At 37.7% G+C, this 13,662-nt stretch overlaps 1 protein-coding gene across 2 annotated transcripts in view; it reads right to left on the bottom strand.

Annotated features, from left to right (window-relative positions):
• Positions 1-1,931: 1,931 nt before the first annotated feature.
• The window catches only part of HSD17B12 (hydroxysteroid 17-beta dehydrogenase 12), a 152,068-nt gene continuing 140,337 nt past the window's right edge, over positions 1,932-13,662 (bottom strand). For both annotated transcript variants that reach the window (XM_067557584.1, XM_067557586.1), the window contains 3 exons: positions 11,069-11,134; positions 4,406-4,555; positions 1,932-4,160 (listed from right to left, as the gene is read on the bottom strand). In XM_067557584.1, the coding sequence (XP_067413685.1) occupies positions 4,056-4,160; positions 4,406-4,555; positions 11,069-11,134 (321 nt within the window). In that variant the 3' untranslated portion in view covers positions 1,932-4,055. The remainder of the gene's footprint in view (positions 4,161-4,405; positions 4,556-11,068; positions 11,135-13,662) is intronic.

Genomic DNA, 13,662 nt, shown 5'->3' with positions numbered 1-13,662 from the left:
TGGTTGAGGGGGCCGGGGGGGAAGTATAACTCCAGGATCTTGCTGCTCAGTGTTTTCAGGCCTTTTGCTCACATTGTTCAGGCAAGATTGTCGTCATTTTGTATATGAGCTTCTCTTCTACCTCCTTCTCCTCATTTCATTTCCCTTTTGTTGCCCAGTGTGATTATTCTTCCCTCCTCCCAGTTTTCATTTCATATCAGTTAAATGGCAATTGACCATTATGAACCTACAATCCAATAAGGATACTTTAGTTTCCTATTGATTTTGGACCAATTGTAACTTTACGTTTCCCCTTTAAGTTTTTCACATATTGAATGAATCTTGTTCTATTTGTGCTCTGTACATTTACGTAAGGCTCACTTGATTTTCAGAAGCACTGAGCACCCAACAAATTTCAAGAGGTCAAGAGAAGCTGAAGGCGCTCAGAACCGTTGAAAATGACATGTATTACTTTCAAAGAATTTTACTAAAAAATAAAATCTTGCTGTTTGTGGCATAGGAGCTTCATGGTTAATGAATTGTATCTGCTTAAAATGAGATCCAGTTCCCCAGAAATGAAAATTAATCCCCAGTTTCTTGCTGGGACTGGGTAATGGATATGGAATTTGCAGGTTTGAAAAGGCAAGTTTGTATAAGCACTAACCCAGCTTTGTAAAAGTTGTGTGAGTTTACACAAGATCTATGTGGCCAACCTTATGATGAAAACATTTTTCACTTGCCTGTACAGGGCAGAGAGCAAGTAGAAGTTTGTGAAGTTACATCTAATGCTAGAAATCTCAATTCAGCCAAGGTGAACCCAAGCATTTTGGCTGCCAACAGTGCAAAAAAAAGTTTAGGAAAATGTCTCACGCATATGTACATGGTCATGAGTTTTGTAAATGCCAACTACGTTTTGGTCCTAGACCATGCTGAGCACCACTATAAATGCTACTGCATGGATTGAGACATTTCTCAGTCTTCCAAGTACATTATGGGATTTCCTGTGCCTTTTTATTTCTGGTTACATTTTTACCATACACTTCTGCCTTCTACAGCAGAACATGTGTGACATGCTTGAGTATGTGTGTAATTGTCACCATCTAGTGATATCAGTGCACTGCTACAGTTAATGAAGATTCTTCTTTAGAACAAGTAGTAAAGGCCTTTTAAGGTAAAAAAAAATCACAGGTTCTATCCTCCATGCTACAAATTTACATCATAGTAATTGTGCTGTCCAGATAGCTACTGATTTTTTTCTCTATGCAGACTATGTTCTTACAGCTACCCACAGTTACACCTACGTCACTTCTGTTCACCATCTCACTCAGAAAAAGGGAGTGCAGATAATGCAAGAACTGGAGTTACTAAGTTATTAAAAAATTCAGAAGATGTGTAAAAAATGAAAACGTGCAGAAAAAGGAAAGTTGCCTCATTTATATAGCACAGGATTTCAAAGTACTTCACAAACTACAGGAATCACTAACTACTGAAATGCAGCAAGTTTTTAACAGCAAATGCAAAGCAGTTTAGGAGAGGACGTGAAGAAGACTCCCATCTTTACATGAAAATAGAGAAGAGATTTTAGAGAATCAGAATGCAATTCCTGGGCTGCAATTTATGATGCCAATACGTGCTATACAATGCAAAAACTGCACTGCTTGAATCTAAGAGCTTTCTTCCAAGTATTAGCTTGCTGCATAGCCAGTGCTTCAGTCATATTAACAGGAACACATGCAAGAAAGTGATTTATTTCCCTTTAGTAGTTTCCTTTGATATAATGGTGAAAAAAAATCAAATGCTACTTTTAGTTGTCATTCTTGACACTCAGGAAGCCACAATAATGGAGTTCTTTGGGTGGGGAAGGATAACTTCAAGTGTTGTGTTATCCTGTATACAAGACACCAGTTATCATTTGAATGAAGCAGGGTAACATTTTAAAAAGGAAACAAGAGTTAACCCTTCAGGACAAATCTTTTATTTTAACTATTTCAGTTCTATGTATGTGTTAGAAAAAGAATATACACAGATTTGTTTAATCAAATAACCCCATGTCGTCTCCAAAGCAAGCCAAGAAAGAGTGGCCTTATGCAGTCTAATCCACCCACATTCAATCACCCCACTCCAAAACACAAGCTACAGGATAAGATCCTCACTTCATACCTGATCAGCACCATTGCATCGGTATTCATGTATTTTCAATGTACAGAAATGTTAGCCCCTTCATGCTTCAATACAACGCATTTAACTTAAAAGTAGAGCTTGAAATTATTCTCTCAAGGGCAATAAACAACTCCAGATCACAGAATTTCTAGCACCACTAAAAATGATGAAGTTATTGCCCATGTAAGTTATTTTTTAAAATAAAGTTTTAGTACATTTATTGCTGGTAAAGAGTCTTTGATGTCAGTGGAGACCAAAATCTTTATCCACAGAGCAAATAGACACAGGCAGTGGCAGTGTAGACTTTACACATACACACCCTGATTAATGTTCCCCCATGGTGGGATAAGGATAGTTCAGCCTCAATGGAGCATTCCGTTCTGGGCTAAAACTTTCACAAGGGTGCCAGCTGTGTTGGATTTTATTTCACATATACTATTAAAAATTATCCAATACTTTAGCAATCCAATCTTGTAATCCAGAGTAGATTTTTTTCATGGTGTAAAAATCAGTTGTAAAAACACATTGACAGCTCAGCCTAGAAACAAATCATTGAAGCAGTTCATTCTGCAGTTTCTCAACATCTAAATGCATTTTTTTTTATTTAGTTTACATATTTATTTTTTGGAAGTTGGTCTCAAAGATTCAGCTTCTTATTTCAGCAGGCCCACAGTGGAGGACAGACTAGTGCATGTGCCAGAAAGAGTTTAACCAGCAGCCCTAACAAAGACAGCACTGAATTTCAAGTTCTGCATTTCAAGTACCAATATTGTTTTACAGATCAACCATCAAACAGTAACTGATAGCATTTATCTACATTGTGTTACAACTGTCTACAGATTACAGCAGGCATCAAACTTTTTAAGAGGTCATTACAAATCCAGAAGATAATATATTTCAGAACAGTTAACATTAATATTCAAGATCCAAGAATTTAAACAATTGCTGTTTTAGCATGTTAAAATATATGTAGCAATCACTCTTGTTGTGTACTATGGCTCACTTCTCTCCACTTCATAAAACAGATTACATTATTTCCTTCAAATTTACACATAAAACATTCCAATGTTGGTGCAAGAATCCATTTCAGTATACTAGATGAAAGCTATGAATGGGCTTTTAGGATGTAAAACAAAAAAGAACTAAAGACGGGTGGTCCTTCTCAATTGAGTTAACTTGACACTAGCCTGAAAATGGTTTTATTGGAGACTCAGACACAGCAACCAGGCAACTCCACCCAAGGACAGTTACACATACTTCTCCCAGGTGTCCCATACACGTACAGCCTATTAAGTGAAACGGGGAGACATCACTAGAAGACTGGCCATATGGCATCCTAGCAAGCACTCTGAAGCTGAGCTGGGGAGTGGCTACATCAATGAACATTAGATCGCCTTTTTCATGTTTCCTCACAACTGTATACCTGAATGACAAACTGCCACCATTCTTCCCTTCACGCAAACACATACAATACAGAAAACAGGTGAATGTTATGTAACTGACCTTTTCCAGAGTAAAAAATTAAAGTGATGGCCAATCAACTTCCATTTTTCTTTTTAACTAAGCACAGGCCATCTGACTCCGATACTTAAAGTACTGGGGGTGAGGGGGGTCGTCTTAGTCTTGCTTTGTTGTATTTTTTTTTCTTTTATCACTAAGCTTCTTGCACTGCGATACTATTCCCTTTGATTGGTATAAATACATCACATAAAGCTAATGATTATATCTAGTTAATATCCCATAATCACATGTGACTAACAAATCATGTTCTATCATTAATCCCACCCCAATCAGGTGTTGGGTCCCATTAGAAAGTAAAAACTACAAGAGAAGATTTTAAATGTTAAGTCTATTTGGCGCTGAATTGTGGGTATTGAGCCACCATGTGCCAAAGCATCTGATCAAGTTGCTGAAGCTTAGTTTTCCTTCATTTTCTTTAAGTAGCGAGCCCGCACTTGCTTGTTTTTGTTCATTGTCAAGTTGATGACAGCTGAGGTGGGAAGAAGCGAAGAGATCCAGCCCTAAGAAATTGAAAGAAAAAACTCCAACTTATCACCTGCACCAAACTAAATCAAAATTCATTACTTCTACACATTCAAATGTGATGAAATGAGGACTCAGTATGACTGAACAAGTGTAAATCTCAGGATTTTTTAAAAATAACTAATGTAATTCAGGACTCTCTTTCCTCCATGGTTAGAATACATGCAGACCATAATCAGGATCACACAAAGTAAATAATCTCCCCTTTTTGAAGGTAACTTACCATAATGGCATGGGGCAGGCATCCATTGGTCTGGGACTGTAGGCCTACTGTGCCAAGGGCAGCTCTTACATATGTTTCAGGACTGGGTTTATCAAATGTTGGCTTGCGGATTCTAGACATTTTTGTAGCCACAAAATATGGTAGAACACTCTGCAGATAGGAAAAAAGATCACAGTAAGTGAATTATATTTTCAGAAAGACTCCATATATATATCTACTGAAAATGGCAAGAAGAAACAAAGTTCATATTGTACACCCTGGATTGGGGTCTCTAGGTGTGCTCTCAGGGTACAGAGCCTCTGTCTAGCTAGCACTTGCTTCTGAGAGTGGAGATCCTGCAGTCCAAATGCCTAGCCCCTGGGACCAATGCTGCTCCCCTTTGCTCTCTCCCAGAACTCGAGCTACATGGGCACTCCGGGTTTACACTTTACCGCTTCAGAGATATGCAATAGCGAAAGTCAGACAAACAGACTTCCACAGGATTCTAAAGACCGTTGCTCTTTACTTAACTGCATGATACGTATTTCAACAAAATAAGACATGCCTGTATACATTTCCCTTGCCTCAGTTTCCTCATCACTGGAGAGTTTTTGGGCTTGGGCAGAGTCTTCTGGGGCACCCATAATCTTTCCCTTCAAAAACAGAGCCTCTCTCTAGGTCAGCTAGATGTCTCTAACCTTGGCATTTAAAAAGGACCCTATGCTAAAAAAGCCTGCCTTTTTTTCCCCTCTCTCCTGTCCAGTGAGTCCCTTGAGTTTATACATCCCCATATCAAGACCTGGTTTCTTTGTCCTGTTGCTGGTGTTTTTCCACTCTCCACTCCACCAGCCTCTGCAAACTAGGTAGGAGAAAACTGGTTCTCCTAGGCTCCAGTTAAACCATTTGTTCTCAAGGTCCTTCCACTAAATAGGCAATGGAAAAGGCAGTGAAAAAGTTCTAACAATCCACCACTGTACCTGGTGTGGGGGAAGAGATGATTACAGCCTTGTCAGCAAGTGGTGGATTCCACATTTACACAGACATTCCCTAACTGCAATTTCTTAACAATTTCATAGCATTATCATTATCATAAATTGTAAAGACAGATTCCCCAAATAGCCACAAGTATATTTTCAAACAGCCTCTGTGTATCTACCTAAGATGGCAAGAAGAAAAAGTTCATAGCACATGCGCACATAAATCAGGATTTCAGGAGAATTAATAACCCATAACCATGTAATCTAGGACTAGGATGTTATTAGATTTCACAAGCTAAACAGGGTTGAGCCTGATCAGCACTTGGACAGAAGAATTGAGAGAATCCAGGTGCTGCAAAAAGTGTACGAGGAGCAATAGTTTTAGAATTTACCTATTATTGCATAGTATTGTAATCTGACCAAGAAAAGTAAAAATCTGCAAGGTTTTCAGTATCTCATGAGTTACATGGACTCCCTGCATCTTGCAGAATTGGGTCCAAACAAAAACACTTTCATACTGTATGTATGTATATAGTAAGAAATTATTAGAAATCAGTGCATCAAGAGAAGTGAATATCTTTACTAATTTTAACTTAGTTCTAAGTGGCCACTCCCAAATTCCTTAATAAGGCAAGACACCATTTGAAGACAATGACAATTTTACTTTGAAAAAGAAGAATTGCACTCTATAGTAGTGATTATATAAAAGGTCTAGCCCACTAGCATGTGAAAACCCTATGCTTCCACCTATTGAGTGTCTTTGATTTACCTTTTCTGTAAAATTAGAAAAAATCATGTTTTGATTATTAATCATGTTCATTACTGTAGTAAGTCTCTTGAGGAGGATATCAAACCAGTGTATTTGTGCTTGTTTATGGAACTTTGAGAATAGTGTCATCTCCAGTGTTCTGAGCTAATTCCAATTTTGGGTAATTTCATTCTGTCTTCCCAGATTTCCTTATTGCTTTAGTTGCATAAAGCAGTCCATTTCCCATTTTAAAGTATTGCTAGTTGCTGTGCTCCATACCACAAGCAGGTTCATTTCTGTGTGGGCTGAAACATACCCATGCACACAAGACTTGATTGGGGAATTCAGGGAAAAGAATGGCTAGTGCAGATTGGGATTTCATTCTCCTCTCTCCCCCGCAAAACGTGCATTTGTTTAAAGACCCCCCCCCCCCCAATAAGCCTCCCAGTGATCAGTTTACACTTTCAGGCTCTTCACAAATTAAAGGGTTAAAGACTTAGCCCACAATTTTCAAATGTTGATAACGGCACATAAGTAAAAGTGGTCTGATTTCCAGAAGTGTAAATGTCTTCAGTTCCTTTTAGTGTCAACAGAAGCTGCAAGTGCACAGCACCTCTGTAAAACCCGCCATGCATTCAGGTGTCTAAATACAAATTCAGGTGCCTAACTTTACAGCTCTGAACACTTTGCCTGTATTTTTTTAATTAAAAGATTCTACTTATCACTTGGTGCCTTTTAAAAGTCTGCTGGAACTTGATTGACTATTTGGCTATTCCAGATTAACCAGTGAATAAATTCTCCAATATCCCTTTTAGAGTCTCAAGGCTGTAAATCTTGCCAGCATCTTTCCAGTAAGTTTCACATGAAGTTTTGAGGACAAGATATTTGATGTAAAATAAAGCAACTGTTTCTTTTAAGACACAATAAATAACTTTCTTTTCTGAATACCTTTCTGAAAATTTGGGCAAAATATAGTCTTAATCTTAACTATCTGCATCATTCTGTAACAAAAGTTTATGTACAACTTGCACTACCTAGATGCACAACTAGATGGTGCCAAAAGATAATCCATTGTCCCCACAGTGAAATTGAGAACAGAGTGCGAATAAGCTGTACTGCTTCTAGTTTATATATACCATTCTGTAACCATTATTCCAAACACTTCAATGTAGTTAAAAGTTAAGATGACAGAACAACATTTTGTCTCCTGCATTCTCTAGGGGACAAAATGCTTGGTTTAAAAAACATTAGCTCTACCATCTCTCCCTAAGAATGTGATTTTTTGTTTGGGCTAATGCTCCCATATACATCCTAAAAGCTGTTAGTTTTTCCTAAGGAATACAAAAGTGGAAAAACTCTAAACTATTCAGAGGTATGTCTTATTCATCTGGGATCAAGGATTGAAAGGCTGTAAGCAAAGAAAGATTTGTTGTCAGTAAAACCTGCTGCTTGCATATGAAACTACACTGTCCAGACCAGAAAAGTCTGTAAAGCAGCTGATCATGTAAGTCAGTAGGAGACCTATGAATAGAACTCAGGAGTCCCGGATTCCTGGCTGATGCTCTCGTTTGTAAACCATACTCACGACTTATATGAAGGAAGACTAATTGGGCCATACTCTTTTTATACTGGTGCTTCTTGAGAAACTGCTGTATTCAGATCTTCTGGTACTAACACCCACTTGGGAGGTAAAGAAAGGGTCTCTTTCAGGCTTCTATGAAAAAGCGTATTTAAGGCCACAACAACAAAAATTACTTACACAAAATAAAAACAAAATCTCAGTCAAGGGAAATCCTTCAAATATGACAAAACGGTGAAGGAAAATCTATACCACAGCTTGGATACTGTAGTAGTGGTATTAGGAAGAAATGTAAATAGAGTAAGATTTGTTCCTTCGTTATACTTTTAAAACGTTAAAATAGTATTTGAAAAGGGGCACAAATGCCTGATACTGACAGAAAGTTGTTCCCTGCCAATCATTCTAAAGCAGAAAATAGGAATAGAATGAACAGAATGGAGAGGAATCTAATGACCCCCTGAGACTGACTATCTGATGAAGAATCATAGTTCTGCAGATAGATCATGGGCATCCCCATTAACGGGAAACTCGCAAGGCAGTCTTGAGAGAAATCCTTGGATTCTTCCCTATTCCTTTCATTCTTGGCTGCTATTTTCCACTATAGCTTTTCATCCCTTTCTCCAGACACAAACAGGAATACTTGACCCTGAGGCTATGTAGTTGCTATGCTCCAACTGAAGAATGGATGTGGCCTATGGAACCAGAAAGGAATTTGTTTCTGAACCTAAGTGTCTCTGCATTACAATACAACCATATTGATCAAACTTAACTTCCAAAGAGAAGGCATTTTCACTCAGGCAGCATTGCTACAACTTAGACAGAGCTTCAGAAGTAGTATATTAACAAGCTGTCCTGTGTTTCTGCTTTTCAGACAAGTGTTTTCTATTGCCATTGGCACGGTATAAGCTGAGGATTTGCCATTTCAAATAGCTACTTCAAGTGGACATGCAAGTCTGGAATTCAAAGTCTATTCATCCATTGAGAGAGTTGTAGAGATGAACCCCATGCTTCAGATATCAAGAGACTGAAGTACTCCTAAAGGCATAAAGGAGACATGTTGACCAATCTTTAGACATATGCCTCTAATGTTCATTAGTGGTAGGCATAGGGGCTCATACTGGGGAAGGGAAGAAAGAAGACCTGTAGCTTTGTGCAATTAGCATAAGAAATTCTGACCACCAGATTTTAGGCCCACACAACTCAGACTGGCTATTCATTTAAATGTAGGGAGGCGAGGGGAGCTACCCACAACTGAGAGTCCACAGCCAGCATGCCAGAGAAGAGTAGAAGAAAGACAGGATGATACTATTCATTACCTTGATGCATTTGGGATATTAAAGTCTATAGAAAAACATGCAGGTAGCTAGGGGAAAACTTTGTTAGCAGAAGAAAGGCAAATCTAAAATAGAGAAACAATTTTCAGTAAAGTTTAAGTTTCCAAAATACACAAGTTTTCAGCTTCTCTACATTCAGTGTTAGAAAAGTTTAGAAGCTACACTCCTGGGCCTCTCAGTGTTTAGTTAGTTTTTTGCCCACATAAAAGTGTCATGTTGACTGCATTTTCATTACCAGGTCATCTAATCATGGTCAGAGCATGTCTACACAAAACCACTTAAAACATCAGCTTCCAGTGCCTTGTCTACGCTAGAGCTTCACCACTGTTTCTCCTACTAAAATTGCACCAGTGGTAGCACCAGTGGAGAATTTTAAGAAAAGGTTTAGTGCAGATTTAAACAAGGAAGCCATTGTAGGGGCACTGCATGCAATAGCTTATTGAATCAACTGTCCTCTTCCTAGCACTGTCTGCATAATACTGTTGAGAAATAAGGACAAAAAGCATTCTAAGCAGTATGTTTTTATTATGCTCTAAAAAGGGAAATCCATGGAACAAACAAAATGTTCCTTGCCTAAGGCCATGTGCACTCAACCCATTTTAGAAGTTTTTAACCAGTTATTGAAAACCTAGTTTGTGTCCACACATTTCGTGGACAATACTCACTAACAATGGGTAGCTCATAAACTGTTCTCCTGTATCTTTTTTTTGAAAGATTAAAAACATTTTTTTTGTTTTTGTTTTTTTGCATCATGTAGCATTGATTCCCTGACTGCGTAATCTGACTCGTCAGTCCTCCTTGCCTCCCAACTTTCTGTGGTAGGACATCCCAGAGTAGATGCTCTCATACGTTGCAGCTGGTATTCCACATGTATGTCCTCTGGGCATAACTGCTGCTGAAACACTATGAGAGAGCCACCACAATTTTCTCATATCACATGATACAAAATATTGGTAAGCAAAATAGCAGCTAAGGCTATAATTGAACTATGTTTGTAACCAGATCAGATGAGGGTTCCAAACTGTTTACAAAGAACATATCTATACCTGTAGAGTAGATAGGGCCTTGTGAAATTCTCACCAACCCTGGGATGATTTATGCTCTGGGGTGAAAACATGAAAAAAAAATTTGTCGTGACACCCAAAAATAGGCAAAACCTGGTAATATTATGTGAGATTTGCTTTGAGTTTTTGGGTTCAAACAATTCTGAAACTCAAAGCAAACCCCAAGCGGTGTGAGAAGCAAAACTAGAGGAAGGTTTGCACAAGGTCCTGCAAACAAAGCCAGCCAGTGTTACATAGCTTGATTCAGAGCTCTTAAGCCCTGGTTTTCTTAATTTGTACCCAGATGGTTTTCTATAAACACAGCTAAGTTGCTGCAGGTAAACTAGATAGCAAAGATAAAAACCTATATTAAATGAAGTAAAACCAATATCAAGTTGTGATGTTATACAACATGGAATCTGATATTAAAAAATGAACCTATTTCCCCCTAGTCAGAGCTGTTCTTCCTGCTATGTTTCCCCATAGTGTAAGCAACGGCTAGCTGCAGGGATCTTACTGTTGAAAACTTTATTATAGTTGCCAGCATCAGTCATAACTAATGATAAACTAAAGGATATTTAGGTTCTGTGTTCTAGTCTGTGTGGTTACCTATTGATTTCTGGTGCACAATGTCATGAGAAACATACCAGGAGATTAAGCAATGCTGTAACTAGTCTAGTACGTAACTACAAATCAGTTTTATGGAATATATTGTAGTTAAAACCATAGCAGGTGCCATCAATTACACTGGATCTTCTAATATTTAATGATTTATAACTCATCTTTGTTTTTTGTTTTTAAGGCATTTATACTTAATTTCAACAGGAAAAGTTCAGAAAACTGCTAACTGGGAGCAACAAAAGGGAAACTGTATCTTTAATGGTCCATTATCGTCACATTCTTAAGTGAATGAATGGGATGATTTCCTTTTGTTGCCAAGACAGCAACTGTTACTGTGGTAACCACAAAACAGGGATACTTAAATGAAACAAACTCAACTCACCTGCACAATGATGCCTTTGCTTTTGTACTCTGCATGGAGGCCTCGAGAGAAGAAATCCACAAAAGCCTACAGAGAAGAGGGATGACATAGTAGATATCAAAATTGAAACTAATATGTATGTAGTTTGTCACTAGTTCTCAGGAGTTTCTAAAACACTATGTACACACCTTACACTTTTAAAAAAAAGACAATGGATTTCAAATAAAGTTTGTAGATTACAGCAAAACACTAGGTTCATATGTATGTTTACGAAGTGCTTTATTCAAGTGAGATGCAAGTTCAAAGCAAAGATGTTTCCAATTGAAAAGGAAAGATCCAAATCCCTTGGAACTATAGGAGGTTCAAATCTGGTTGCATATTTAATTTTTGGGGCTTAGACCTCTCTCTAGTTCAAAGGGAAAAGGGACTGGAGCTGGTATATAATGAAGTCCAGCAAAATGGCTTCTTACTAAATGCCTGATTTGCTCAGCCTCTTATAGAAAGGTAGTTATCTGCCACTTTACTGCTGCATTTAAAAAAAAAAAAAAAAAAAAAAAAAAAAAAAAAGCAACAACTGACAACTAAAATTGTTTCTCTCTGCTAAACTGAAGTGTTTAGATATTTGAATTTTTTTCCAGTTCTGTTTTCACAGAAATGCCACCTTATATTACACTAATGTGTTCACTACAAGACTGCATTTGCTGGTTTTGAAGAACACCACTGTTCATTCTCCCTCATTTGAAGGTTTACAAGTTGCAAGTGCAACATCCTAGGGAAGAAAAGGCGATAAAGGAAGGAAATTGGTAAGGATTATCAAGACACCATCTCATCACTGAATACAGCAGACAGACCCGGCTGTTTCCCCCTCCTTCCATACTCACTCCCAAACAAACAATTCTTGCAATTTAATTCTCTGTCAGTGTTGTAATAACCCAAGGCTTCTCAACAACTGAACATTTTTTAGGACCCTAAGGTTACCAAACCATATTTCTCCTTTGTTTCTTTTTCAGCCAGGTGAGACACAAAAGGTGTCAGATGCAAGTATCATGACTCACAATAACAAGGCTGAACAACTCAAAAGAACAGATGTGCCAACAACTGAAGGAACTAATGCATTTTATTCATATTATAAAGTTAAATAAAAGTATTTACTATTTATTTTAACTTCAATTATTCAAGAAAAAGATCAGCTCTAGAGAAAAAAAGATGAATCAGAGAGAGAGCAGCAGCTGCTTCAGAGCTGCGTCAATAGACACACAGCCAAGAAAAAATATTGCATTTGTTTTGCTATTTTCCTTCACTGACCACGTCACTACTACATTAATGAAAGTCCTAATTACACCCAGTATGCTTTGTTATAATTTCGTAGTATCCATAGTTATTTCTATTAAGTGGTCATCTCACTGATCTTTTCAGCCTGTACACAAAGCGAAGAGGTTATACTCCCACACTATACAATATCTCTACCTGAGCATATGCAAGTGCTGAAAGAAAACCAGATTTTACTGCAGGACAGATGGGTCCACGTATTTTACATCTTCAAATCACATGGATAAAGTAAGTTAGAGCTAGAAGAAAGCTTACCAGGCCATCTAGAGCACACTCCACTCAGTTACTAAAATATCTATAATTTAAACAAGTTAGATATTCAGTTGTAAACAAATGTCATGTACCATGCATATGCACGGTGGTACCTGCATATGCAAATAGCTTGTTGGGGCATTTCCATTTTCTACTGCCAGATTTGTATATGTGGTGACTGCACACCAGAAAAGACATGCAATCATGCATCTACACTATTCAAAATAAATAAAATCAGGCCTGTATATTATTCCTATGTAAGCTGAATAACTGTAGTATTCTGTTAATCAACAAAGTGATTCCCTTTGCTCACTTCAGGTAAGATCTGAAATTCTCTACATGACTAGTAATCCTGCAATCAAATACTACCTTTAAAATATAAAGGTGCAAAAACGAACTGGCAGCAATTTTTATTGAAAGTTATTTTGCAAACAAAAATAGCATGTTCATTTTATATGGGTTTAACAAGCAGGAATTAGCCACTTCTACTGCACAAATGAATTAAATATGTATTTCCAGGATCTAAATTGTTCAAGATGACATTTGTACAAAATTTTATTTTTGCTGGCACCCAGACACCTCTGAGAGACTTAAAATAATTGAAAACAGTAACTTCAAGAAAATTTGAGACAGCATGCCTTAAATAAGCCTGAAGTGTAGAAACTATTACTTTCTCTTCCCTCTATCCCTCATTAATAATAAAAAAATAAGAAGTATAAGTAAACAGTGCCTGCAAAAGCAAAAGTAATCCATGGCGGTAGCTCTCTCTCACACTTCCATTCCCCCACCCAATCAATCGCAGTGAGAAGTGGCATGGCACAACACTTACACCCACTTCCCTCACATGCCAAAATACAGTACGAAAGAGTTTTCCTTTTTAGGACTATTTCACTGCATTTCTCCACGGTAAGTTGAGTGAGTCAAACCGTCTTTTCTATCTTCTCTCTAGTTAGCTAAGGACATCAACTTAGCCCTGAAGGATGCCGCAGATGAATCTAACATATGTTGAGAGGGACAGAATCTCAGAGTTGCAG

The sequence above is a fragment of the Emydura macquarii genome, unplaced genomic scaffold (assembly GCF_026122565.2).
Source record: "Emydura macquarii macquarii isolate MOO-44397 ecotype Brisbane River unplaced genomic scaffold, CSIRO-AGI_Emac_v2 contig_1876, whole genome shotgun sequence".
Lineage (NCBI taxonomy): Eukaryota > Metazoa > Chordata > Testudines > Chelidae > Emydura > Emydura macquarii.
The sequence above is the reverse complement of the archived record's forward strand: the minus strand, read 5'-3'. Positions and strand labels throughout refer to the sequence as shown.